Here is a 27,698-nt window from a genome sequence, read left to right on the forward strand (position 1 = left end):
ACCGTCGCACTACATGCCATGTATAGTTACGAAACGGATTTTGTTGTGTGCCGCGCGTGTTAAGTGAGGTTATGTAGTGATCCCATGTACGGCGTGCATGTATTAACAAATTTAGGATGAAAGAAAAATTTTAATTAGCATAATGAATGAGTATAATTTAGACTTTCAATTTTGCGATAATGTCTCCTCTGCATTTTTTTATTAATGAACCTATTTAATAGCCGAATATCAGTTTCTCATAATCAACATTACACTACTTCAAATTCCTTTCGCTTCCAATTGCAGCACGACAACTTTAACTTCGAGTTAGTAAAGCAATAAAAATATAGTCGAAAACTTGAATTAAAAATAATAGCGTGAAAAGTTCCACCGCGTTTCAGGCAGTCTGTGGGTGAAAATATTGTTTTAATAGCAAACATAATAAAGCAATTCGACATGTCCTTCTTGTACTATTTTTGGTATCACAATCAGGCAAAAGCGACAGAAAAACCCCGCGCTAGGTGGTTTAGATGTAAACAGTCACTTTCAACAGTGACCTCTGTTTGATACCTTGATTACTTTTCACGGCGCTTCCCTTGGTTGTCATGGTTACACAGGGAGACCACACCAAAAAAAAATCCCTTCCTCTTTCCTCCCATCGGCAACAATTTTGACACGTCCGATACATGTCATGTATAGTCGAAAAATGGATTACAGGTACGGGCGCTTTTACGGCGCTCCTATTTCAACTCATACATGGCATGGTATGACCTTGAAGCACGAAGCAAACTAAATCCTGAAGAAAAGGGTGTTTTGTTAAGGTGATTAAATCTACTTACCAAACGAATACATTGTTGAAGCGAATGGAGAGGGAACTTACGAGTTACGAGGTTCCTCTTTTGTCGCATAAAGGTTAGGTTAGCATACCAACGCACGCCATGTATAGAGTCAAAACGGATTACGGATTTATTTACACACCTACGTCGCAGTCGCACCGATACATACAATAAACGTAATTCGGATTAATCAACATATGTAATGAGCAAAACAAAGCTTACTATGAATGAATAGGAATATGAATTCTGTGAATTTCCTGCATCACAAGCCTAACGATCGATGCGGTGACGATGGGCGCGAGCACAACAAACCATTCAATAATGGGATTAGCGGCGCTGAGCAACTAAAACCGGCTGTGACCTAGGCAAGGCCCGCGGTTAACGCCATCTGGCAGACATTGGCTGCTTACGTAGTTGGCGACCACAACAAACGAAAAATGACGGCCAATCGAATAATAGGAATAGAACAAGAATAACTATAATACCGGTCGCATAAAAATAAAAAGAAAATTAGTCTCTGAACTATCTCCCTTCTACCGAACCGCAACATAAGCTACGTTTGTTATGTCACAGTATATTTCAAGTCATCACCGCGGAATCCATAATCGGCCGAATCCTTGCGCATCCTGCATCGCCGTTTTGAGTCTAAGATACGATCCTACCGGAACTATCTGTAAGCCGTGGCTGTTTAGACCTGTTACTAATGCTTTCGGATGTTGATTGCTGTTTGGCAACCGCAGCCGCAACCTCCATCGGTCGCTTCAAGCTCACCAGCGAAGTAAGCGGTTCGTCCCCTTCCCCTGTTGCGCTGACGCCGCCGACGCTACGACTCAGGAACGTGTGTCTGACGGGCCTCGTGATGGGATAAGTGCGCTTCGGAACGAGCATTTTGATGAGACTAGTACCAGACGAGGCCAGAGTGACGTTGTTGGGTGGGTTGCTATTCTCGGTATCGCCGTCCGCCTCGGTATCGGCTAGTGGTTGCTGCTGTTCGTCGGCGTCGGTAGCGTTGTTCAGATCGGTATGGAACTCCTCATCTTCCATCTCTTCCTCCTCGAACTCGGGATCATTTAAACCGTCTTCCGGTTCTACAATCAATCTTCCTACAAAATTAAACGTAGCGATCATGCTCATTGCATTGCTTTGTCATTATTCGTGTTCTTACGCACCGTCCTGTGTGGGAAATTCTATTTTGGGCAATGGCAGCTCCTTTGGATTGTGTTTACCGATTAACTCTTTGAGCAGGTTCGACAGATCTTCCCTCTTCTTCGTAACGGTGAGTGTGTCAAACCAGTTTTGAAGCTGCTTGATTGGAAGGTTGTAGTCCTTAATAGGATGCTGTGGTGAAGAAACGGACATAATTTAATGAGCACCCAAAAGCGTATCCAAAACCGACTGACTGTTCCCAAAGGGCCAAATCAACTTACTAGGAAAAAGTGTTCCACGTACTGCAGCAAGTACAGGCCACAGTCAGTGTAGTTGTTTTGCTGTGGCACCTTCACACAGTGGCCCGGCATGTTGAGTTTGTTGAAGAGCTTTGGTGGTTTGCCCGGCATCTTCACCCGATACTCGCACGTCAGATAGTCACGCAGTGTCGCCACTACCCGACTACGTGATGCACCGGTTAGCGAATCAAATATTAAAATGCATGGTCTGCGAGGTGAAAAACAGAGAGATATGATTGGAAACCGTCGGACGAAACCGTCCTTGCCGTTGCCACTCACTGTTTGACGGCTGTCCGTGCATCCGTGGGTTCCTCATCCTCCGTTTCCTCCGTTTCGCTGGCCAGCTCACTTTCGTCTCCTTCGGCTTCATCCCGCTCATCGCAGTCATCGTCCTCGCCCAGATTGATCGATTCCAGGTCGCGCTTAGAAACGGGCGTAATTGTTGTGCTACCGATCTGCAACGAAACGTTGCCAGGCGGCTTCGTCGCTTTTGGTGTCGATTTCACACCAGACTTTGCTTTGCGAACCGGCGTCGGTACATTGCTGGTCATCGAAATTGGCCCCTCCAGTCCGGGAAAGCAAATGATTGCCAAGAACCAATGCGATTGCTCGTTGATAGGAATGACGATGAAGTCACGATCGAAAATGTTCTCCCGCTTGGTCCAGCTAGCGACACGGGTATGTCGCTTTTGAGCCGCCGTTTGCTTCTGATCTCGCTCGCTCGCCGAACTGTTGTTGCTGCTGGCCGTGGCAACGTTGTGCCCTCGTTGGCGTGACGAAACCGTCGTAAGCCGATTGTAAAAGAACGAGCTAAAGATGTGCACGGCGCTGCGCGCTTTCTCGCTGAGCAGCTCCAGGCGCAAGTAGTTCAGATAGAAATCTATAATCACGTCGTTCAAGTATTGATCGATCGCCAAGCACATATAATCCTCCGTGTTGATCGAAATACCACCCTTGCCTGGTGGGTAAATGAGTATCTTGCGAATTTCAGTGGCATCCAGCATTCCAGCGCTGTCGATGCCATTTGCGTGGCTACCATTGCCATCACCGGACGCCGGCGATGCGGAACGGACCGGTGAACACCGAAGCAGCAGCTCGTTCGCATCGCGCACACTTATCTCCTCCAGCTGCTGGCCAATGAAGATGTTCTTAAGAATTGATTTTGATTCTTCAGTGATACGTTCCATCACAAGTGTAATTCGTTTGTGCGTTTCGTTCGTGCGACTGATTGGACTAAAGTACGGAACTGGAGGAGAAAAAACCAAGTCCAGTGAGCTTAAAACTTGCGGCGGAGATCATGACGACCGAAGGAGAACACTGAACTTACGCTTCTCTTCGCTCAGATCCATCTCCAAGTGCTGGCGGACGTACTGCCCGCACGAGGGCAACGTGTAGACAAACATTGTGTTGAGTGCCTTCGAGAAGTGTACCACAACCTTTACAATTTCGTGCATCTGCAAATCCAAGCTGACGAACTCGGTCGGTCGCTTTACGTTCGGCGCTACAATCCGCATTCCTTTCGACGAGAGCGTGACCTTACGGGAACGGAAGAGCAACGGTTAACTAACGACACACGTTCCTTCCATGCGGCAGTGCAGTAAGGACTTCTTACCTTCTCGTTGGCCTCATACTTGAGCGAACCGATGCGAATGGTCGAACAGTCGAGCTGGGTAATCTGCCCGTCGGGAAGAGTCTTCACGTCTGTGACATCCAACCGGGGTTTATCTGCAAAACGGTTGCGTACCAAAGGTAGAAATGGGAATGAAGAAAAACACACCGGAAAACGACCCGGATCCAACACCAGGAAAGGGCGCAGTTCACTTCCGTTCGTGCGCCTTTTGCTTACATCGATCACCCATTCCGCTGACCGAAGGATGTCGCGTTGATTGAGCACCAATTCTGAGGAAAACTTTTATTCGCTGTACACGACCCCGAAAAAGGGCCGATGCGATCGAAACAAGCGCGTCCCTGAATTTGCCGATAGTTTGAATGCCCTTCAATAAGCAAAGCGACTGAGGAAACAAAACTTGCGGCCAGTAGTTGACGAAACGTGTCTGGAGCAATTGGGCTTGTCACCTTCCCCGAAAATAAACCTTTCTACCGAGCGCTTTACCAGCTCAGTCGCAGAACCGGGGCCACCGCCATTGCAAAAAGTCGCGTCAAAGTTGACGTTTAAAAATGTGCATGCAATGTGTGCGAGTGTGTGTGCATCAAGCAATGCTTACTCTGACAGCCTGAAGGAGGCCCGAAAATCGGTAACCTCTTATCCGCCAGAGGGCGCTACATCCAACCGTTCACCTTTTTAAATGTAAATTTTCACACCCATCATCAGAAGAAAAAGCAGTTTATTACTTACCAAGGGTTACTTCGCCGTCGCCGATGATTGGTTCGCACGGCAGAGGTTCTCGCTTCTCCGACGACTGCGATGCGTTCAACTGTGACCGAAATGGGAAACGTATGGAAAGAAAGCGGTTGGAAAGAATGCCACGGATTTTTTTAAGTTTTCCTTTCTTATACAGAAAAGTACAAATTCGACAAAGAATAATTCAAAACCAACACAGAAACACGCATTAACCCGTTCTTGTCAGCGTTTTTTTGCACCAATGTGATCAATGCAGCCAATATACAAAAATTTCTTTACGAATTTTTCGTAGCAATAAATGCAGATTTTACACACTGGTAATCGAGGTTCCAACTTAAGGAAAAAAATACTTTCAATGACCAAAACTAAACACCACGTATAGCTCACCTTGGAAATGTTGTTTATGGATTTATAGATGGTTTTCGATCGGTCGGCGGAAGTGGAATCTTCATCATCACTGCTCAGCGTAAAGACAACCGGTTCCGCATCGGCATACTTGCTAACCATCGCTGCGTTGCGGCTTCGTCCGCGACCGCTCCGAGATCCGCCTCGGCCGCGCATTGCCAGAATGATGCTCATCGACTGCTTTTTACCGTAGATGTCGTACTTTCTTGGCACGATCGGAGTCGAAGTGACCGTTGGTATGAGTGGTGGCGGGTTCAACGAAGCTGGAGATCCCTTTTCCGGTTCGGCGATACGCCTCGGGGCCTCGGTAAATATTCGCCGACACCGCTGGCATTTGGCGTGATCGGCTCCCGTGTAACCACAGGATGCGCAGACTGCCAGAAAACCTTTCACCAGTTTCACCGGTGGTTCACGTTTAGCTTCGGGCGTACCACCATCGATAAGTGCTCCTTTCGAGTCGCCAGTTGATAACGTGACCCCGCCGGTTGTTATCGTTTGACAGAAGCTATCATTGAATCGTAACGGTGCCGACTGTTGTGCCGAAAGCACAGGCAGTTGCGGTGGTTGCTGCGGTTGTAACTGATGTTGTAGAGTGACTGTCACCTGCTGGGGAAGATGTCCCTGCTGCATTATACCGGCCGTCGGTAGCAACTGTTGCTGCTGATGCAGCAGTTGTTGCTGAAGCGAGTGCTGTTCTTGCATCTGGAGTTGTTGCTGCAAGTTGTGCAGCTGATGGTTTTTGATGGTATTCTCTGCCTGTTTGATAACTTCGTTCGTTTCCTCCGTGTCAAGACCCACACAGACGATGTAGTCGATTTCCCCGCCCAGGTTTGCGATACACTTGATGTTGCTGTCGGGAGAGTACTGCACTCCCACCTGCTCCAGCAACTCCTGGACTGTGCAGCTTTCCTTTGGCAGCGTAAACGTAATCAACCGCTGTTCACCGCTCTGCAGGATAACCAACATCCGTGCACTTTCGCGCTCCTGTACGACTTGAATTGGCTCCTGTACGACTTGGAGCACCGACGGTGCGAGACCCGATGGTTGAAGGGACACCGTTTGCAGTTGCTGCATTTGCTGTAAACCAGACTGTCCGACATTCATCGTCTGCAACAGTTGATTAGAAGGAATCTGTATAGGTTGCTGTATTGGCGTGGATGATAGCGTGACGTTTTGTTGCACAGATGTAGGCGGTTGCTGTGGGACGTGCATTGCAACCGTTTGCCGACCCAACGGCGCTCGCGACCTAATCGCGACCATGGTTCGCTGCGGCATCCTCACACGCAATTGCTGGTTAAAGCCGCCAATTCGTGCTTCCTGCTGGCGAAGGTGTTGCTTTTCCTGGAACGTCCGGTACGCAGCCGGCGTCACCAACCGCCCATCGGGCAACGGAATGAAGCTGGTCGACCCTTCCGGAGCAGTACCGTCCGCCAACGCCACCGGAAGCTGTGACTGCACCGGAATTGCAACTTGTTGGTTCATTTGCTGCTGTTGTGCAGGTTGCTGTGATTGGTAGATAAGTCCAGGAGCGACACCGCTCGAAGCGGGTGTCGAAGCTACTGACGGCGATTTCGTAGCATCAGAAGATCGTTTCTGTAAAAATACAGCTTGAATGCTATCCTCCAAATCGACCAGCTCGGTATCGCCACCGGGAGCGGTAGACGCGACCAGCGACTTGGCAGCAGCGGCAGATGCTTGGGTGACAACTAATGGCTGAACGGTTTGGGCCACCATTTGTCCCTGTTGCAACGGCTGTTGTTGTGGTTGTTGTTGTTGTTGTTGTTGTTGCTGTTGCTGCTGCTGAATCGGCTGTACTTGTTGACCCAGCGGTCCACTGACGGTACCGGTCCGGAAGATTGCCAGTCTCGGTGTCGCCGGTGGACGATTGATCGTCAAAAACTTCTGACGTGGATTTGTGAAGACGTAGTTTCCTCGTCCCGTAATTTGTAAAGTTGGCTGTTGCTGCTGCGGTTGTGGCTGCTGTGCCGGTGCTACACCAGGTGCCGAAGCCCTAACTGAGGGAGCCATAACTTTTACGCACGGGGCTCGCACCTGCACCACACCAGGAGCAGGCTGTCGCGGTGTCCGGGAGACGCACGCTTTGCTCACCCGCGATCGTGCGGCTCGAGTCCGAGTTGCAGCCGTGCTTACAACCGTAGTAATCTTAACTGGCTGTTGTTGAGCCTGCGTTTGCTGAGGTGGTTGCTGCTGCACGAGCAACGATGATTGAGGCGCCATTGACGACTGAACTTGAATGGCTTGGGTCTTCTGAGAAGGGGGCTGTTGTTGGGGCTGACTCACGCCGATCTGAGACTGGGGACTTTTCGTAACCAAAAGCAAGTGACGCATTCCACTCTGGTTTAGTATCGCATTGCCTGCGGTGCCAGGCTGTGCGGGCTGTTGCTGCCCGTGCATCGTTTGTTGCTGCTGTTGTTGTTGTTGCTGAAATACCTGTGTGGCATATACGAATAAGAGGGTAAATATGTGTGAGTTGGCGAGCACGGCGTCAGTTGATGATGATGATAGATAATGATAGAAATAGACGAGAACGGTTGTGCCCGAGAGCTCCGGGAGTTGGTGTGTATATTGTAATAAAGCACGAGGATATCACATTGGCGATCCTGCCATGTAAGAATTTATGGCAGTGAGAATTGGTAAGAGAGCAGCGGCCGGTTTCGGACCATGGGCGCTGGTAAAGAATGTCCTGGCTTCGGGCCGGAGGAAAAGTCGATCGAGCTCAGACCATCGACACCGGTGAGAGGGGCAACGACCCGGTTTCGGACCACAAGCGTTCACCCGGCCAAGGCAAGGTTCACCCGGCCTCGGGCCATGAGGATTCGGAGACAGCGGTGAACACGCGAATATTGCAGAAACCGGTGATTGGAGGGTTCAGCGCCCACCAGCGTACCAATGAAATGGGCCTAAGACTTATCGACTTTGCCACCTCCAAGAACATGGCCGTACGTAGCACCTGCTTCCAGCACAACCTCCTACACAAGTACACCTGGCGGTCACCAAATCAAACAGAGACACAGATCTACCAAGTTCTGATTGAATGTCGACACTTCTGAGACGTGGACCATGCTAGAGAAGGACCGGCGAGTACTCGGAGTTTTCGAACGACGAGTACTGAGGACGATCTTTGGCGGCGTGCAGGAGAACGGAGTATGGAGGAGAAGGATGAACCACGAACTCGCGCAACTTTACGGCCAGTATCCAGAAGGTGGTTAAAGCCGGACGGATACGCTGGGCAGGGCATGTTGTAAGAATGCCGAACAACTGCCCTGCGAAGATAGTGTTCGCCTCAAATCCGGTAGGGCAGAAACGACCAGGGGCGCAACGAGCGAGATGGTTAGACCAGATGGAGCGAGATCTGGCGGAGAGCACTCGGTGTCTCAGGGATTGGAGGACGGCGGCCACGTTGTAAGACGGAAGGCCAAATATTATTATTATTAATATATTAGTGGAGACATGAATTGTTCACCTGAATGCGTTGCTGCTGGGAAAGAGTAGTTGCGACCGTCACCCCTTGATGTTGCACCATCTGTTGCGGAATGGCAACATTTTGTTGATTAGGAACTTGCTCGTAAACTATTTGTTGCTGGTTCTGCTGCTGAACTGCTTGCTGCGTCTGCTGATTTGGTTGCTGTTGATGAATTTGAGACTGTGGTTGTGTTATCGGCGGCTGTCGGTGCATTGTCGGAGTCGTTCCCGGATGTGGTAAAATTACCTGCGTCGTTTGCTGTTGAGCACCCAGCACGTTTTGCAGCTGCGATTGATTTATCGAAACAGCTTGCTTCGTCGCGTCGGTTTGGCGAAAAATGATTCCTTGCCTTGGTATAGAATGAAGCTGCACTACCTGATGTGATGAAATTGGTGGATGATTAGGTTGCTGTACCAACTCCGGCTGGTGATGCTGCGGTTGTATTTGTTGTTGCTGCATTTGTTGTTGCTGTTGTTGTTGTTCCTGCTGCTGCTGGTTTGAAAAAAATTGCTGTTGCTGGTTTTGTAACTGCTGTTCAGCAGCCGTCTGCATGGTATGAAGTGTGGATGGTTGCGAGTTATCATGCATCAACTCGTGATTTTGCGCAACATTTCCCGTGTGCACCATCTGCCCGTTTGTGTCATCGGTGTAATAAATCTGTGGTTGCTGCGTTTGTGGAAGCTGTGCCATTGGCGCCTGAGGAGTCAGTTGAGGGGGCATTTGTTGAGCAGTGCCGCCAACGAACGCGTCAGTCATGGTTCCATCGTCTTGCTGCACCAGATAATTCGATTCGAGAATATTTTGTTGCGGCTGTGGCTGCTGCTGTTGCAGAGGTATTTGCTGTGGTGGCGGTGCCGTCTGCGGCGAGGCCTGGTACACGATTTGCTGAAGATGTTGGTTATTGGAGTCGCCACCAAGTTGCAGCTGCAGATCGTTCGTTGGCTCCTGCGACAGGATCACTTGTTGCTGGCCAAACTGCACTTCATCGCCCATAACGAGCTGGATTCCTTCATCAAGGTTAAGTTGCGGATACATATTCTTTAGATCTTCGCGTTCCACGATTTGATAGTACTGAGCCATTTTGCGATGAGTACAGAAATGCAAAACAGCAGCTTACCGTTTTCTATTGTTCATATTATTCTTCAAAACGAGCCATTATCTCGTCTTGATATTGTTTACAATTCGAAGACAAGAGATTTGTTCCTTCGGAAGCTCTTTTACTTTTCCGTGCAGTAGGCCTATGGCTACTTTCGCTCCTTGACACAGGATGCGTGGTAAGCAATTTAAAATTTGTTCTATTCTAATCGACTAACTGATTTCACTTATTACTATTAAAAATTGTACAAGATAATCTATATTCAACGAACAGCGAAAAAGTCCAGCGGCACCACGAATTTTTCACAGCATCTTCTTGCGCCCACTTTCACAGCCTGCTTTTTGCCATGGACAACCGATTGCAGCGGTGGACTTTGTTTCTCACACTGCCGCGCCGCCTAGCGGAATCCTGTGGAACTCGTGCTGTCTCGCAAAATGACGCTGCCGTACATGGGATTCTAAGGAACATAGATTACACGGGAGGCTTGGCATACGAAAATATCATAAGCGAATTGCGATACTTTCCGCGCCCTTCCCAGAAAGTTTGCTTCACCTCTGCTTTCTTTAACTGGCACACGAAAAATGGACCAGCACGAGATTATGTAAATGCTGCACAGTTTTTATGTACGCTTCAGGCACACGCATGCACACACACGCACGGTCGACACACTTCTTTGTGATCGATAGCCAAATGCTGCGCTTGGCGTGCGTCCTATTCACACTTCCTCTAACCGCTGTACACCTGAAGCACTGCTCCACGATACCCTGTCTTTGTGCAAGGTATTATCGCAATATCTCAATCGGTGACGTCACTAAAGTTGCTAGTGGGACCACTGACGCTAAAGGGACCACGCGAACAACCACGGGACCACTACGCTGCGATCTGCGGCAATGGCTTCCAAGCAATGGCGAATGAGAAAAGTCGTCTGACACATACTGTCAGTGCGCCTTTCAGGAACGGATGCCAATATTTATTGGTTTCCTTTCGCAACGTATGGAATTGTTTTTGTTACAATTTGTGAGATTTTGAGTGTGGAGCTTCTTTCAGTGGGCTTTTTGATTTATTTCTCATATACTATTTGTTGGCCAGTTTTGATTTATTGGTTAGTTGATTTATAGTTTATGATAGAGGTTGATTTTTCAAATCTGCACAAAAAGTTCGCTTCCGCCCCAAAAGATCACACGGCATTGCTTTGCCGTCTTTCATGGTTTTAAATAAACTCACAAAAATACGTGAAACAAAAACGCAAAATACCAGCGAACAAATTTAGGACGGCCAAATGAACGCTTGCAAGGGGAGGATCCCGAAACCAAACCAAAGGTGGAAAGGAATGGTAGGCAAAAGCACAGAGACCATCGTTTTCGTTATTACATACTTTATTCGATTATCAACTTATTGGTAAACATATTGGCAAAACAATACGCATGAACAAAGGTAAGATCTAACATCAACGGTTCACCAAGCACATGCTTCATGTGACCCCTCGCAGAAAAATCGAAACCATTTATTTTTTCTTCTTCAGCTCCTCAAAACGACGCGATAGGTCATCGAAGTCGATGGTGTCCTCGTCGGCATTTTTGTTGTCATTGTCGTCCGGAATGTCGGGCAGATCAAGTGGCACGTTCGGCAGTGGCGGGAAGTTGAGTTCCGGGGAAAACTTTGACCGTGGCTGAGGTTTTGGTTTAGTTGAGTTCTGCAAAGCAAAAGAAGCAAAAAGAAATATTGAACCAGATTGCGCCAGGATTGCGCCCTAGCCAGGAATCAGCTTACATCGAAAGGCTCGAAAAAGAACATGAGTCTTTTGGGTTTCGTATACTCACAAACAATCATTCCAAAATATAAGCGAACCCAAAGAAAATAAAAATATTACGCCACGGTCTGCAAACTCTGACCATTTGAAGCGGGATAGCAAATGGTAGCATCTCCAACATTCACTTACCTGCATATTGTCATCTGGGCTGAGGGAAGAATAGCAGGGCGGTGGACCTCCCGTGTCGCTGGCCCCTTTCTCCTCCTTGATGAAGTTGGAGTTGATGTTCAAATCCTTAATCTCCTCCTTCTCGGACGAATTTGGTGGGATGTTGTAGTTAAATGGTGGCGCAGATGCTCCTCCAAATTGCATTCCGCTCGGACCGGCCTAAAGCATAGAGGACAAACATCGGATTTGAAAATATGGTCAGCATCAAGGCATGCTTTTCAGCACTCACCGGATACTGGAATGGAACGGCGGGTGCAGCGGTCGGAAGCTGAGGAATTGCCGGAGGATAAGCCACAAATCCCATTGATGGAGGAACTGTTGCTGTGTTTGTCGCCACCGAACCACCACCGCCGCTTGCTCCTCCGCTGCCGGAGCTGCCCCCGCCACCACTTGCCCCTCCTGAGGAGCCATCTAGATTGTTCGTATCGGCCAGATCGATCAGTTCATCGCTATCCAACACACTCGATCGGTCGTCCTTCATCACCGTAGGATCCGGATTGTAATCCACGTCGAAAATGCTCGCTATTTCGATCAAATATTTCTCCACCAGCAATCGCGCCGGAGCCTTAATGGCCAACTTGTGCATCAGCTTGTCCGATACCTTGTGCGGCGGTATGGCCGCCCGCACCTGTTCCGCGTATTGCTTTCCGTACTTGGCGGTGAAAATATCCGAGCAGATTTTCAGCTCCTGAACATCCGCTTGCAGCCGTGGGGCAACCCAAATGATGCTGCTGACCGCTTCTTCGATGCCTTCGTCCAGTTCCTTCATTTGCGTTACCATACCGAAGCGGGCAAGTATCAAATCGCAGTACATTTCTACTATTTCCATTGCCTCTACAAGGTAATCCTCGCGAATAATGTGCTCCACGCGAATCTTGGCCCGCTCAGGCTTGCCAGCCTCTAGGTATTCGGCGATTTCTTTACGGGCCTTCTGCGCCAGCTCACTCTTTTTTTTCTCGAGCAGCTTCAGCCGATTCACGGCCAGCCGCAGATTCGTTTTAAGCTTAGTGTAGTTCGGTGCGCTGGAAAACATGGTGAAGGACACAAGCTGAAATTCACTTCAATTAATGCCTGTGACTCACACAGGTTCCGCTGTTTTTCTTGCGTGGGGCACTTTTTTTTGCTACTCCGCTGTTGTGATGATGAAAACACTCGGCTGTCAAACTACGGACCGATGATGGATTATAGAAACCTACCCACGATTATAGGAACTACGCTTTAGCTCGACCCTGACGCAACAGAAATCAGAGTACAATTCATTCTTATAATATCATGTTCGTTCCTTAAGAACTTTTTTACTACTTCCCGATGATTTAATTAAATGATTTAAATTAATTAGTGCTGAAAATTAACTTTTCAATTTGATTTCCCTTGCACGATAAACGATACGAAGAAGCTTTCTTACCGCTGAACTGTCAAATCGCGGGAGCTTTGCTGTTGATGTTTGAGGTTGAGCAAGAAGAAAATATCGGCAAACTTTCGTCGCTCGTGAAACTTTTTGAAAGTGAACCAAATTCCGTGTTCGTAGCAGTGATAAAGGCAATAATTCAGTTAATCAACAGCCAAATCCATCCCCTAAAGGCACCCGGTTCTAGCGTCAAGTTGGATGTAAGTCGAATCGTGCAAACGTCTTCACTATTACACGCAGCGCACAGGAAATGAGTTTTCCTCTGCGGTGGGTCGATCGTGGGCTCCGCACGGGGATCTTCGCCGGATCAACGTTGCTGGTGGTGCATCTCCCCATACGCAACATACGCGACTCATCACTCAGAGTTTCTATGAAAAATATCCCAATACCGTACAAATCTTCAGCCTTCTTTTTCGCCTTGCCCCTGGTGACATTTTGAACCATTTGCATTAACAATGGCCAATCGGCGTAAGCAATAGCACGCGACGGCTTGATGGAAGAGGTAACGTTACGATGTCTTCTTAGTTTTTGCATCCTCAATCCAGCCCGCTTGAGTAGGTTTTGCGGTTGTGCGGTTTTGGATGTGAGGTACATCGCCCCTCACATCCGCCGTCATCGATGGATAATAAATCGGTTAGATTGTGACGAGTGTGATCAAAATGTGGCACAGGGAAAGGCAGTGAAGAGAGCAATAAAAGAACGTCTCGGTGAACAAGGGCACCCTTGCGAAAGCAAGGAAGAAGCAAAAGAAAAAGAAAAAAGCATTCGTAACACGAATGGGGTGCGAGAGTTCGCGTTTGTGAGAATGCACTTTCCGTTTCGACCATTCCGTGTCCTTCCTCATGACCATTTGTTGCTGATTTACCCGATGGTGTCAGATTACGGGTAGTAGGAAGTCAGGTGGTGAAGAGGATTTTTTGGTTCATTTGGTTTTGGTTGCTTTATAAACTAAAGCAGCTATCTTCCAGATGGTAGCCGATTGCTGTTTGTTAAAGTAAAAGAAAAGCCTTGTTGGCTGCTAAGGCTCGTGAAAAAGTTATCAACCAGCCCTTAATGACAAGCGCGATGCATTCGATGGCAACTCTTATGGCTACAACCACGGCTACCGAGTTATCGCATTGGGGCAGTGCAGTTTTCGGAACTTTTATCTAACGCCCTGGGATGGGCCAGAATCACGATGACTAAGAGGCTGCAAATTTTGACATAAAAACCAATCCTGTTATCTGCAACGTAGCTTTGGTGGTTTGATTCGTTAAGGGAAAACCAACGATAAAGAAAAGCAATACGTAGTAGGCAGCATAGTTTTTTAAACAGAGCAACTTATTCCCTTTCAGTAGACCATGCAAGGCCGGCAATTGTTCTCTAACCATTGTTTTTCTTAACCTCCTAGACTAACAAAATGGACAGTCCGTGTGAGTCGGAAAGCTCACTCGATGGCGGGGCCATGCTTCCACCAAGCCCGGTATCCCGGGAGCAGCTCAAAAAGCGCATCGAGAGCCTTACCCAACAGAACAAGTAAGTGCAATAATAACACTTCGTTAGGCTAGACTTTTGAGACGAATAAACCCTTATTCGACATTGTCTGCGTTTTTTATCTGCAACTAACTTCTGTTTGTCTTCCCTTGATCAGGGTTTTGAAAGTAGAGCTGGAAACATATAAAATTCGCGTCAAAGTCATCCAGGAGGAGAACCGCAATCTGCGTCAAGCATCCGTTTTTATTGTAAGTTGACAAACAATTGCGGTTACGAATCAGTTGCTGCGGAAGATCAGCTCTTCATAATGCACGACGCTTATCGATCATCAACCTTATGTTTGTTTTGCGATCGCAACTATTAATGTGTTTTGTAGCAAGCGAAGGCAGAACAGGAGGAAGAGTTCATCTCTAACACGCTGCTCAAGAAGATACAGGCACTAAAGAAAGAGAAGGAAACGCTGGCACATCACTACGAGCGCGAGGAGGAGTGCCTGACGAACGATTTGTCACGCAAACTCGACCAACTTCGCCAGGAGAAATGTAAGCTGGAACAAACGCTGGAGCAGGAGCAGGAGTGCTTGGTCAACAAGTTGATGCGCAAGATCGAGAAGTTGGAGGCGGAAACTTCCGCCAAGCAGAACCATCTCGAGCAGCTACGGCGCGAAATGGTGGAGCTAGAGAACACTCTCGAACAGGAGCAGGAAGCGTTGGTAAATAAGTTGTGGAAGCGCATGGACAAACTGGAAGCAGAAAAGCGCTCACTGCAGATTAAACTCGATCAACCGGTTTCCGATCCGACTAGTCCAAAGTAAGCACAGCACCTCTTTTTTACCCTTAAGCAAAGTGTTTCGGTCTAGCCAAAAAATTTCCCTTTTCAGAGAGATCAGTCACCATCGGAATGAGAACGGCAACGATACGGCGTCGAAACTGACTGCTCATATCACCAACCTTCGGTCGGAGGTCGACCAGCTACGTAGTAATCTGGCGGCGGCTGAAAAGGAAAGCCAAGAAAAGACGCAACAGTTTGCGCATGAAGAAAAGTGCATTCGGGACGAGAATAAGCGGCTGCAGCGCAAACTGCAACAAGAGGTCGAACGGCGAGAGGCACTGTCCCGGCATCTGTCCGAATCGGAGTCGTCACTCGAGTTCGAGGACGAGCGACTGTTCAACGAAAACGTGTCGGCCCTTGCCAGCCAACGGCCAATCAGCCCCGGGGGTCTAACCCGTTGCATAGCCTGCGGCCAATTCGTCAGCCGGCGGGCCAGTGAGCGGTTCATTAAACCTGCCATCCCGATCGGATTGAACACATCCGCACCGAACGTGCTTTCCTCACACGTGGCCGCCCCGTCCGCCGGTTGTGGCGCTCAGGGTGCTGGCGACAGTGGCCATCTGTTTCCGTTGCTCACTGGAGCGAGTGTGAACTCGCTCAACAGCATTGGTTCCAGCTCGATCAACACTAGCAGTAATATATCGTTCACCGGCACTAACACGGTGGTTTCGGCGTCGACGACGTCCTTTGTGCAGCCGGCCAGTCCAATGGATACCTCGATGTGCAAGGATTAAATGTATGTTCGTGCGGGACAACTAGGAAGGAGACAGGAACGGTTTGATGTGGTATGAATCCCCACCCGTTTCTTGCTTTGCCACGGCACGATCGAATCCCTTTTGTCACCGGTAGGTTCTCTGCCGTCGGCTAGTTAGGGTTTGCGTGAACTTTCGAAACAAGCAAAAAAACTTTAAAATTCTACTGTATTTCTCTGTAATTTCAATACGCTAACAATTCCTCAAAACATCACCGAAGACACACAAACACGCAAATTCGATCGCACTCGTTCGTCGATCGGGTGATCATTTCTTATCAGCTTTCTCCTCACCTACCGCCACTGGCCGGCGAACATTATGCAGTGCAGTGCATAATAACAAACTGCGTTTTATGTGTTTCACGCCTCTTCGGAATCCCGAAGCATGTGGCCTCCGTAATCTAAAAGACATTCAAAAACAACCACACGGCAAGCGCAAAACGTGCCACCGGTCTGTACACGGTTCATTCGATTCATGTGTTGTCCTCTTGAACCTTACACGCGATAGACACGTCATTGAGCAGGAACTATTGCTCACCGGGATAGGTAGAATATTTACAGTACTGAGCCTGTTCCTCGAACGTCTTCGAAAACGTAGTCTTATGTTTCAATTTGTCATATGGGCCAACTGTATGCCTCTTGGGAATTTCTCCCATTCAGCACACGTCTATAATATGTCGCGAAAGAATTGTTCTTGCAAAAACAGAAACAAAACAAGTTACTAGTAATTGTCGTGTTTGTATGTGAGTGAGTTTACGTTGAAATGGGTTATGCAAAACCGGAAATAACGAATTTGATGTGTGGATCTTATTTTTAAGTGCGTCAAGTGTCCAAAGTCAGCACACAACGAACGAAATACGTTCCAACGCATCGTACTTATTAAGGCAAGATTAAAGACGACAAAGGCATAACAGGGGCGAATCGAAGGATTTAAAATTATACATACGGGGGGATCTTTCGGGTGTTACATTTTCCGGAGACGATAATGAATGGTAATGCAGAAGGCGCGCGCGTGTAAATTAGTTCCGGGTTCGCGGTTCGATGGTAAGCACGGTAGAGTTATGTCTTTCTACTTTTTGTTTGGCTCAAAACCATAGAATGGTTCGTGGTAAATGCGGAGCGCCATAAAAAAGGTTAAATATAATAGTTCGGCTATGTAAATGTAGCACCAAAACCCGCGAAACGCAAATTTCAAAATGGGCAAAAGCATGAAAAAAATAAATGTAATGATTCCGAAGGATGAAAATTTGAGCACGTCGTGTGACGAGCACTCTGTTTGCTAATCGCTAAACTATCTTTCTCTACTCGGACTCTCTATATACCTTGCACACGAACACAATAGGAATGATGGACTCTTAATAATGCTACAACTCGAGAGAAGGAATGTCGAATGTAATCATAGCAACCAGAGTAGAGTCAATAGCTGAAAGCTTACACTACACGAGCAACAAAAAATGAGCACAGAAAAGTGCGCATAGTAAAACCTTTTCCGACGATAAAACAGCTAAGACGAGTAAACAAAATTGCTTTTTAAATTCAAACATGCTACAAAACAGAAAACAGTAACAAGAAAAACATAACAGAATGAAATAACCATAAACATCAACTACCACCGGGGTAGAATAGCTAGCAACCGTTACGTATTCAAACCGACATCGGGAAGAGGTTAAATCGAAGGAATTCAAATAAAATAGGTACCGGCGTTCGAACAGGAACTTGAACAGGAACAACACGCTACACGCTATAACACAGCACAAGAAACAATTGCATCTTTCTCTCACTTCGAATGTTAAACTGCAGCTGTTACTGTAATGTTAGTTGTATAGATAATCCAATTCATTCTGAGCTGAATAAGAATCGTATCTCAATGTTATTTTATCGGGGGAAAGCGGAACACAAAATCGAAACAGCACGTTACCGATATGGTACGGAACTAAGTACTGAGTAATCCGCTTTCGCAAAAACCCCATACGACCTACGAAGCTCGGAAAGGAAGCAAGAAGATGAATAGAAATTATGTAAAAACAAGGTAAAGGGATACTGAATGATGGAAACAGCAATGGTCGTGCGTTGAAAGTTGGTACTCATTGCGATCCTTAGCATAACGTGGGGCACTATTTACAATTATACGCAAACTGTAATACGCACTTTCGATACTTGTTTCACTACCTTACTTGTAACGCTTGAAAGGATATAATTTTCCGGTTTACTTTCGGCTCGTGTAGTGTTACAATTTATGATGCCTTATCATGCTATTATTTTGTTTTAATTACACCATTAGCATTGAAAAGCAAGTTCAGTCGCCGATAAGCGCAATAATGAAGAGTGCTGCAAATGAATGCAAATGAAAAGGAAGAGAGAAAAACATACAAACCGAATGTAACCTTGCTTACAATATTTAACCCGCCCAAGTGTGACAAATGGATCGCTCACGTTGTACTTTCTCAAAGTCTTTCTACACGTAACCACGGAACATTGTGTTCGGCTTATATTTTGGCCATAAATGTGATGCTTGTTTAAACCTGGACTACGATTAGCGCTAAATTTATGGAAACTGTTAACGAAATTGTTCTACGGCAGAGGAGGAGGAGGTTTTTGAGAATCGGATAACTGTTTGGCCAACACACGGTCGACCGGCGGGTTGAACCTGAACGAAACGAAAAGCTGCCTGGTTGATATCCAACAATATACCCGTTACCGCCGGCGAAACACCGTTCGCGTTCCTGCACATTTTTCACAGGAAGTCACAGGAAGGAAAACGCCTACGGGTCGATCGCCACGTACTGCGGCAAGAGTTTAGCTTGAGTTTCTTTACACAAGACACACACTTTAAAAGCCAGAGCCAGACAGGGATCCGGACGTGTTGGGAATGTTTTGTACTACATATTACTAGACACGACAGCTTACTGTGTAATCATTCTTATCAGTACGAATACTATATTATTGTATGATTATTACATTTTTTGCGATATTTTAAAAATGCAAGAAGATGGAAAAATAAATAATGGTCAATAAATGTGGCTGCTGTGTTTGCCTTATTACCACTCAAATGGGACAGCATATGAGGCTGTACAGTGAATCGAACAAATCGTGGCTTCCGGAAATACATTTGGCCGTCCAACCTAAGTAATGTTCCTAACAATTGACCTGAAAGACGACAGGTGAATTCAAAATGAAGTGAAACGCTTTGTACGGTTATTTCAGGAGGCGCCTCAAGCGGTGTATGGTATTGTATAATATATTGTGTATGGTATTACATTTATAATTAATAATGTTCCTAACAATTGACCTGAAATACATTTCGACGACGACGGGCGAATACAAAATGGAGTGAAACGGCCGAGACGAATGAAGCCCCGTACAACAACATAGACCGCTGTCGAATCTAACGAATCTAACATGATCTAAACAGAACTGTTGGAATTTGGATTTGATCCAAACTGTTTGAATAATACACCCACCCGTTGGGTAGGCATAGTTGGGCAGTGACAGTTGAATGACTGCTGAGAAAAGCAACGATGAGAAGAAGAAACAAAACATTGCAGCTCCACCCGAACAAAACCCGAACAAACCCGATTCAACCTACGAAAATCCCGAAGTTTGACGTTTCGAGAGATGTTTTTTTCGTGGTTGCGAGACCTGCGATTTCTACGGGGGCATGTTGTGTGCCTCAAAACACTGGACGTCGTAGACGGAGCGGAGCAACATAGGAAGATAGGAACATAGGAACAGAGGAACATAGGAACAGAGGAACATAGAGCAGCAACGCAAGAGTTGCAGTGGAAGAAATCTGCCTCCGTCGCAGTGTGCCCGTGTTAAACTTGCCCGATGTCAACTCGGGTGCATCGCGGTTACGTGGTGCGTAGTGTGTGCGAAAAGTGAAATTAACCTACTTCCGCCCGCTCACGCACATTCCCGTCCACTAGTGAAGTGCCTTTTGGAGCGAATTGCAACACAAAAAGCAAAATCGCCGCAAAAGCTCGAACATCGTGGTGGTGACGTTCCGGTGCTGCTATTTGTATGCCCGTCGACGCGCCTGCTTCGATGTCAACGCAAAAGGTGGCGTACGATTTTGGGCAGTTGCTAAAAAACAATGCAAACAGCTCCTCCCCCAGTGTTGACGGCGGCAAAATGTCCGAGGCACCGAACGTGTTGAGCTGGTCCTGCGAGACGGTGAGTGAGTGGGCCCGGCGGGAGGGCCTTTCGCGGCGCATCATCGAGTGGATCGCGAAAGAAGACATCGATGGTCGGTGTTTGCTGACGATCACCGAGCAGGATGTGCACGATCTTCCACGCCACTGTTCGGCGGAACTGCGCTTTGGCGACATCAAGCGGTTCTGGTTTGCGACACGAAACCTGCAACGACAAAACTTGACCACCATGGGACCCCTCGGACTGACAGGGCTGTGGGCTGCGGATCTCATGGCCGGAGGCCTGCCCGACATGCCGCACCATCACCAGCAACAGCATCACCAGGCACACCACTTTCCGCACCAAACGCATCCTCACGGGCCAGTGCATCCCGCGATGCAGCATGCGGCCAATCTGCACCATTCCCTGCTCGCCAGCATGGGGACGAGCTATGGATCGGTCAGTTATAGCTACAGTGACCTGGAACGGATCTCTCCCCCGATGTCCATCGACGGTTGTGCGACCTGCATTCAGCCAGAATTTTTCAAAACGATGATAAGTTTGGGTAAGTCTACTTATCGCTGCATCCGCAGCGAGAGCGATTTATTTACGACTGGTCAGTAAGGTCGGCGCTTAGCGGACGTGGCGAGCCCTTTATTGAGCCTAATTGGTGCGTCGGAACCGTGGAAACTGCATGAGAACGCCACGTCGGAAACATACATCACTGCAAGCGAATGTTCTCAATTGGTGGGCCACAGCAATGAGAACACTCCCAAGCATCGCCACAGTGTAAATTGGTCGAGAATAGGGTCTCTCACCGTTGTCAATGACCCGATATACCACTTCCGCACACGGTTAGTTGGCGGTTTATTAAATGGTCCCCGTCATTCGGAGTTCCATGGTTTTAAATCAATTCCCTACGATAGATATGTTGAATCGATAGAGCTGAAAGGTATTCAGGCACTGGATTAGCTTACCGTGCAATGTTTGGTGTTGACTCGTTTCGAAATAGCATGGTTCTTGATAGATACATTAGATTTCGGTGGCATATCAATAATGAAAAAGTTGTAGTGCCAACATAAAATTGATGTCCAAAAATAAAAAGAATGATTTGCTACCCCGTTCGCCCGGCCAGCTTTGGCAAGATGCCGGTGGATATCGTATCGGTGCGCGCCTCCTGTCGACCGGACATGACACGCGATAGGGCGGCTGCGAAGCGGGCAAAAGCTCCCCCGGCCAGTAATTGCGTTGTTCTACACGCGACGTCTATTTTTTCAGCCCATCGACCCGATTTAGAGAGTTCTATAATGCAAAAACCTATTCCCCGCGAGCCAGGCGCTTGGTGCTTTTGTACCGTGGATTTATTTTTAGCCCCGCTCGGTAGCACCTTTCATTGATCAGTGCATCAATTATGTGCGGTTCCGACCTCAACAGAGCGCCGCACCAAACGGGAGGCTCTTCGAATTGCGTTTTCCTCCGTTCCGGTGTGCGATTTTTGGTTTTGCTTTCACATAGCACCGGCGGAAATGAATTTCTTGACACCCAAGCCCTGGACCGGATTATCGGTGGGCGAATGAGTCAGCGTTTGGGGAAATGCAAAACTTATCAGAGGTTTTTGCAATACTGATTCGGGCGCTTATCTCTCTACACACCCATTTGATTTATGGCGTTTGTCATTTTGGTCACCAAAACGGAACTGCTGACACAAAGGATGACTGCCCGGCGTCATTTGATCGCAGTGTGCCCGGTGAAGTGCTGCTATCCTGGGCCGGTGAAGGGTTGAACAGGTTTTCTTCGGCAGCGGTACCTAGCAACGAACGCAGTCAGCGATAAAAGAAATTACGCAAACAATTTACAAGCTCTACTTGCAAGTACATTCAACCGTCACCAGTTTGCATTAAAAAACACGGAATGGTACCCGATGTACTTTATCTGTCGTTATGAATGATCATATTTTACTATTGTAGTACTGTGCTATTGTATATATTAGTACTATAAGAGTTGTGTTTTACGTAATTTTTTAAATTAAATTATTATTAGTTATACTTCGTTAATAGAGTAACGCTGATCGTTGTCACGCAGGTGACCTAGGTTCGATTCCCTAGACCGGCCTGACTGGGGAGGGGGGACAACAACCCCTCGCATAAAAACAGAACGTTGCAGTAAACAACAGACTCTAACATTTTCTTTGTTACTGGCCAAGCCGTTGTTATTGCCGGATAAGAAGAAGAATCACTTATCACGGCCGAGGGCAAAAGAAAGAACGAATATTAGGTTGGGCATATCTTAAAAGCACGTCACATTTTTGCCACCGGAACACAAGTTTCGCCGAAAACGCACGGATTTCCTTTTTTATTTCGATAAACAATTTCAACCCGAATGATCTGTGCTCGGCTAATCGATAAATTACGATAATCGCTTACGTCAATTTGCGTTGCGCTGTGCGCGCGATTCGAGAACCGAAGCTGAAGCGCGCCTATTTAGAGAGTCTAATTAAAGAAGAACATTAAGCGCTTCGCAATTAGTGGCGTCTTTGACTCGAAAGCTGCAAGCGCTGCTAATATGCATGACAATCGCTAATTATCGGCGGTGAAACCCAAAAGTCCGCGAGTGCAGAACCGATCCTGATGAGGTCAAAAGATGCTTCCACAGACGTACAGAAGAATTTCTTTTCTTTTGATTGATTTTAACAAAAGCTTCTTGTGCTTCGAGCAATGACATTGACGATGCACTTTTTGAACTATCCTCAACTCTGTCGATAGCGTTCGTGTCCCGTGGTTTGGCGGTGATTTTAATGAATTTTGTTCACGTATCACGATTTGCATCGCGGTGACAATTCGTCGCCTAATCGAACGCCCATCGAACGCTTCTCGCGCACCATCCGGGAAATGTCTGCGGTCAACCAGCGGCCACCCGAACGCCACGCAGCGGGTGATTCGCGATCGGTAGAAGGGGTGAGGTTGCGTGACGACCTTAATTCGTTTTTCAAAGGCATCCGTTGGCGCGTTTAACTTTATTTACTTTTTTATATCACCCACAACACTGCCTGTTGCGATTTGGTTTTGCTGCCCGTGCACAGGCGGGCCATTCGAAGGCCTTCGGTCGGTTTGTTGACGCTAAACGGTAATCAGTGTTTATCAGAATTGTTTTTAGTGTGCCAAAGATTGTGCGCCGTGGCCGTCGCAGTGGACCGGGCCATCGATCGAAACCCCGCTGTTGATACGGATCCGAGCAGTAAACAAAGCTCACATTCGCAGTCCTGACTCGTTGATGCTGATGGCTTGATGATTCACCTCGGTCGCCACATGCGGAACACGCTGAATGCGTCGCGATGCTCACCGTCATCGCCCGTCCGTCTGGATGTTGCGTTATCGAAAGTTTGTCTACCCTTCGTTTGATGGAGGGTAAAGTCCACCCGTTCACGCTGAAACACTTCACAAAACACGTCTTAACACGAGTTCCTTTGGCTGCTTTGTTCCGGACGATCCTTCGTAAGCAATCCACGAACCGGTCCTAAGAAAGCACCCTCAGCGGCATTAACGATAAGATAAACGGGCAAGTGTTAAACCCTAAGCCATGGATTTTCCATTATTCACGCGTCTGGTTGCGCTCCGTGCTCGTTGTTTGGGTCCGTGTCGTCTGCTCAACAAGATGTCTCACTCTCATCACGAAAACAGCTGTTCGAAGGCCAGAAGAGGCCACAATGCTTTCACGTCGCTCAAACGTCCACGAAGGAATTGACCGACAATCAGTGGAAAGATGTTGATTTTTTCTCAAGTTTTGCTTTGTTTGGTTGTGATGATTTTCAGCTTTGATATTGTTTAATCAATAACTGATTCTGCGTTTTATGTTTTTTTATAAATCGTTTTATGTTCTCATTAGTCGTAATTTTCGTAGACGTACCACGAATCGAACGCTAATGGCACATTGTTTCATGGACACACTACCAGGAATTCGGCCTGGCAAATTTTCTTACGATGTTTGACCATTTGGACAAAGAAAATGCATTCCGGGAACCCCCCTCGCTGGGTACGCCTGGAACTACAAACTCTGTGCATTGTCGGTTTCCGTCCGTGGTGTACGTTTTTGGTGCCTTCTGAACAATACATGTCTTCTTTGTTGCTGATGCTGTTTAGGACATGTTTGTGGTAATAAAAACAAAAGTCAGTTGAAAGGAGAAGCACTCGGCTCGGCTCTTCTGTTTTACTGCATGTTTCTCGTGGAGTCTACGCATTGCATAACCCCCCGAGAGCTTGGGTATTCGCACGTTGTGTCATGGCTTGACCACGCCACTGAGGAGCAAATAAAAAGCTCGGCCGTGGGGCCACACGATGGTGTGGTGCTTGGTGGTGATACAACATAATACTGTGTGCTGATGGATGGATAGTGCAGAAAACTGCCGCCCGGTAATGGTGACGGCAACCGGCCACTTGCTGTCGCTTTCTCCGCCGGCCGCTTACTTCTCGTTGCATCCGTCCCAAATTGCCCTCCTACCCACCTCGGCGCCCAAGGTGCTCATGTGTTCCGTCTGCGTTCTTTTTCACTTGCAGGTTATGCCTTTCTCGTTACCTGGATCACGGCATTCGTGATGGTGGTTGTGCACGAGCGGGTGCCGGACATGAAAAAGTATCCCCCTCTGCCGGACATCTTCCTCGACAACGTGCCCCACATTCCGTGGGCGTTCCATATGTGCGAAGTGACCGGAACGTTGCTGTTTTGCATATGGGTTTGCGTCCTGGTGGTCCACAGGCATCGGTAAGCCGCTCTGGATGTCCTGCCGCCCTGGTGCAATAATGATTACGCGTGTTTGAACCACTTTTTTCAACTCTATGTCCCTCGCTCTCTTTCTCTGCCCACGTGTAGAATGGTGCTCCTGCGACGGTTCTTTGCACTGGCTGGAACCGTGTTTTTGCTGCGCTGCGTAACGATGCTTATCACCTCGCTGAGTGTTCCCGGGACACACCTCGAGTGTACGCCACACGATCATAAGTTCAACGATAGCAAGTAAGTTTGTGTGCAGAGTCCCAGAAAATCCCAAATCCGGTTCAATTATCACTACCGTCCTAGAACTGACTGACCGTTTTGTTTTTCACTTCTCCTACAGCGTTCGTATAACAGAAATGATTTATCTCCGAATCAGTCGTGCCTACACCATCTGGAGCGGACTCGGCATGTCGATTCAGGGAGTTCGGACTTGTGGTGATTACATGTTTAGCGGACACACCGTGGCCCTGACGCTGTTGAACTTTTTCATCACAGAATGTACGTCGGCTGTTTCATCTCCTCAATTCCTTACGAAGTTGGCTTAACGGTTGCTCTTTCGTTACTTTTTCACTACAAACCACAGATACTCCCCGGAACCTCTACTTCCTGCATACGCTCACCTGGTTGCTGAACATGTTTGGAATCTTCTTCATCCTGGCCGCCCATGAGCACTACTCCATCGACGTATTCGTGGCATTCTACATAACGTCGCGACTGTTTTTGTATTACCATACTTTAGCTAACAATCAGGTAGGGCGGCGCGGAACAAGAGCGAGCGAGAACCGCGAATACTTTCAAGCATCTTCCCGCATTGATTGCGTTGTTTTTCTTCGTGCCTTTCTTCCTTCCCAGGCTCTGATGTCACACGACTCTAATCGGACCCGCATATGGTTTCCGATGTTCAGCTACTTCGAAAGTTCCGTCGATGGCATCATCCCGAACGAGTATGACACCGTGTACGGCGTACTGTGCAAGGCGTTCAGCTGCGTCCTGTACGTTAAGGACGTTTGCATGCTAACGGCCCGACGTATCTGGATCGCTAACATCGATGGCAATTTGGCCAGGAAGGCTAAACTGCAAGTTTACCAACATGTAACGAACCGCCGCGAATCGGAGAAGGTACCGTGTGATGATGATGAAAACGATGTCACCGATCAGGTGCCTCAGCCAACCTGTGTGATTCCAAATAATCTCGAACGAAAGCCAGCGAACAAAAAGCCGGTAAAGTGTAGCAACAGCATCAATCCTTTCGACACTGACGTGGCCAGTCTGAAGCGTAAGTCGTTCAGCGGTAGTTCGGCCCAGCCAAAGAGTGGTAATAGTTCGCCAAAGTTGAGCAACAACGAGAGCAATAATCGACATCTTCCGGTCGGTGATGAGCTGCCGGCCAACGGACCAAAGGGACTAGCGAAAAAAGCCCTCTAAAATGGGCCCTTTGGTGTTTCTTCCTCTTACGGACGAATTTGCGTTTGCACACATTTACTTCAAGTGTCACCCGAATAGTAGCGTGAAATTTCTCTCCTCGAAAGCGACAACGAAGGCTTCCGTAAAATTGCTATGAATTTAATGTTAGAATGGGTTTCAAACATTTACAAAATTTGGCGGGTGCTTGAGAAGCGGCGGTTTTTCTGAGCACCGAAAGCGGGTTTGAAAACGTGTGGCGTATGGAGAATGTTTTCAATCATTCGATTAGTTGGTTATGATATTTATTGTAACATCTCTTAATTAGACATTCGGGGGGGCTAAAGAGGTTGGTAAAGATTTTTCCTCACTTGCAATCGTGCCGGTTGCCCCTTTGGTCAATCGAATACGTGTTTTGTGATATTGTTGTAGAATTATTCTGAAAGGCTGGGTGAGGATAAGCGGCCTTGTTATAAATGCATTCCCGGCATATTGAAAGGTTTTGTTTTGTTTTTCTGTCCACCACACTAGTTACGCAGCAGTTTGTGCAACGTTGTGCTGTTTCGTTTTCATTTGAATCGTTACCTCATACCGTTATCTCGATCTATTTATTATCATCCATTGTAGGTTATTGGTAGAATTTGGCGAAAGTATTAAACCGATAGCCTGGAAAAGGTGTTGGATGAACCAACGGACAGGACAGTAGTTAGGGTTAATTCGGTCGTTTGGCAAGAACGAAGGTCGCAGGTTAATTTTAAGCTTGTATCTCCTTCCACAGCCCAGAACTATACCAGAAAGGGTAGCTCAAGAAATGATATATAGTCCGTAAAACTCGAGATGGCAGGAGGCAGTTAAATCCGGGCCTTTTTCAACTGGCTCTCTTGCCTCTCTTGAGAAAAACATAAGTCTCGCATAGTTTCTAAACATCCGTTATTCCTCCAGAGGGTTTGAAGCTCTTGCACATAACTGACTACATATTTCCAACCAACCATCTCCACAACTGTGCAATAACAAAAAAAACTAAAGTTTCTTCTTACGATTTACATACGTTTCTACAACTAACGCACAATAGAATTTCAATGCTGCAAGAGCTTCAAAGTGCACTTTGTTTGATCAATACTCCGTCTTCTCTCTTCGTACGTATGCGGTGGATAGTGGGCTTCTTGGATTTGTCGAGAGGTTAGTAAAAAAATAAAACGAATAAAAAGTAAATAAATGCTGAGTATTTTTAAATCGACTTCAACTGTGAGTAGGTCTGTTAAATTGTGCACCCTTTGTTTGGTCCTGGTGTACGGTAAACAGTGAAAGAAATGTCCCGGGACCCGCCGACACTCTCTCAAAAGCTTTTCATTTC

General features: G+C 47.3%; 4 protein-coding genes across 9 annotated transcripts; 2 read left to right on the forward strand and 2 right to left on the reverse strand.

Annotated features, from left to right (window-relative positions):
* Window positions 1–920: 920 nt before the first annotated feature.
* On the reverse strand, window positions 921–9,591 carry LOC131215783 (uncharacterized). The gene is made up of 13 exons (XM_058210179.1): window positions 9,023–9,591; window positions 7,639–7,648; window positions 7,179–7,478; window positions 6,843–7,079; window positions 5,010–6,740; window positions 4,632–4,695; window positions 3,873–3,985; window positions 3,588–3,795; window positions 3,016–3,506; window positions 2,540–2,976; window positions 2,243–2,468; window positions 1,985–2,153; window positions 921–1,918 (listed from the first exon to the last, which is right to left on the reverse strand). The coding sequence occupies exons 1-13, from the start codon at window positions 9,589–9,591 to the stop codon at window positions 1,461–1,463; spliced, it is 5,013 nt and encodes a 1,670-aa protein (XP_058066162.1). The 3' UTR covers window positions 921–1,460.
* A 1,384-nt stretch (window positions 9,592–10,975) lies between these two features.
* Window positions 10,976–12,700, reverse strand: LOC131210835 (IST1 homolog). Of its 5 annotated transcripts, none has more exons than XM_058204168.1 (4): window positions 11,961–12,700; window positions 11,809–11,900; window positions 11,625–11,744; window positions 10,976–11,303 (listed from the first exon to the last, which is right to left on the reverse strand). In XM_058204168.1, exons 1-4 carry the CDS (start codon window positions 12,616–12,618, stop codon window positions 11,112–11,114), a joined length of 1,062 nt encoding a protein of 353 aa, XP_058060151.1. In that variant the 5' UTR covers window positions 12,619–12,700; the 3' UTR covers window positions 10,976–11,111. The 5 variants fall into 5 exon arrangements, with proteins under 5 accessions (XP_058060151.1, XP_058060118.1, XP_058060143.1 ...); XM_058204135.1 differs by adding an exon at window positions 11,378–11,422 and having other exon boundaries at window positions 10,976–11,300; window positions 11,547–11,744; window positions 11,815–12,700; XM_058204160.1 differs by having other exon boundaries at window positions 10,976–11,264; window positions 11,547–11,744; window positions 11,815–12,700.
* A 351-nt stretch (window positions 12,701–13,051) lies between these two features.
* Window positions 13,052–19,045, forward strand: LOC131206173 (coiled-coil domain-containing protein 6). Of its 2 annotated transcripts, none has more exons than XM_058198611.1 (5): window positions 13,052–13,193; window positions 14,384–14,508; window positions 14,624–14,714; window positions 14,843–15,276; window positions 15,347–19,045. In XM_058198611.1, exons 2-5 carry the CDS (start codon window positions 14,393–14,395, stop codon window positions 16,029–16,031), a joined length of 1,326 nt encoding a protein of 441 aa, XP_058054594.1. In that variant the 5' UTR covers window positions 13,052–13,193; window positions 14,384–14,392; the 3' UTR covers window positions 16,032–19,045. The 2 variants fall into 2 exon arrangements, with proteins under 2 accessions (XP_058054594.1, XP_058054595.1); XM_058198612.1 differs by lacking the exon at window positions 13,052–13,193 and adding an exon at window positions 13,622–13,626.
* Window positions 19,046–19,751: 706 nt separating this feature from the next.
* LOC131206245 (ceramide phosphoethanolamine synthase-like) lies at window positions 19,752–27,533 on the forward strand. The gene is made up of 6 exons (XM_058198762.1): window positions 19,752–20,744; window positions 24,730–24,934; window positions 25,043–25,183; window positions 25,284–25,441; window positions 25,527–25,693; window positions 25,796–27,533. Exons 1-6 carry the CDS (start codon window positions 20,069–20,071, stop codon window positions 26,366–26,368), a joined length of 1,920 nt encoding a protein of 639 aa, XP_058054745.1. The 5' UTR covers window positions 19,752–20,068; the 3' UTR covers window positions 26,369–27,533.
* The last annotated feature ends 165 nt before the right edge of the window (window positions 27,534–27,698 follow it).

The sequence above is a fragment of the Anopheles bellator genome, chromosome 1 (genome assembly GCF_943735745.2).
Source record: "Anopheles bellator chromosome 1, idAnoBellAS_SP24_06.2, whole genome shotgun sequence".
Lineage (NCBI taxonomy): Eukaryota > Metazoa > Arthropoda > Insecta > Diptera > Culicidae > Anopheles > Anopheles bellator.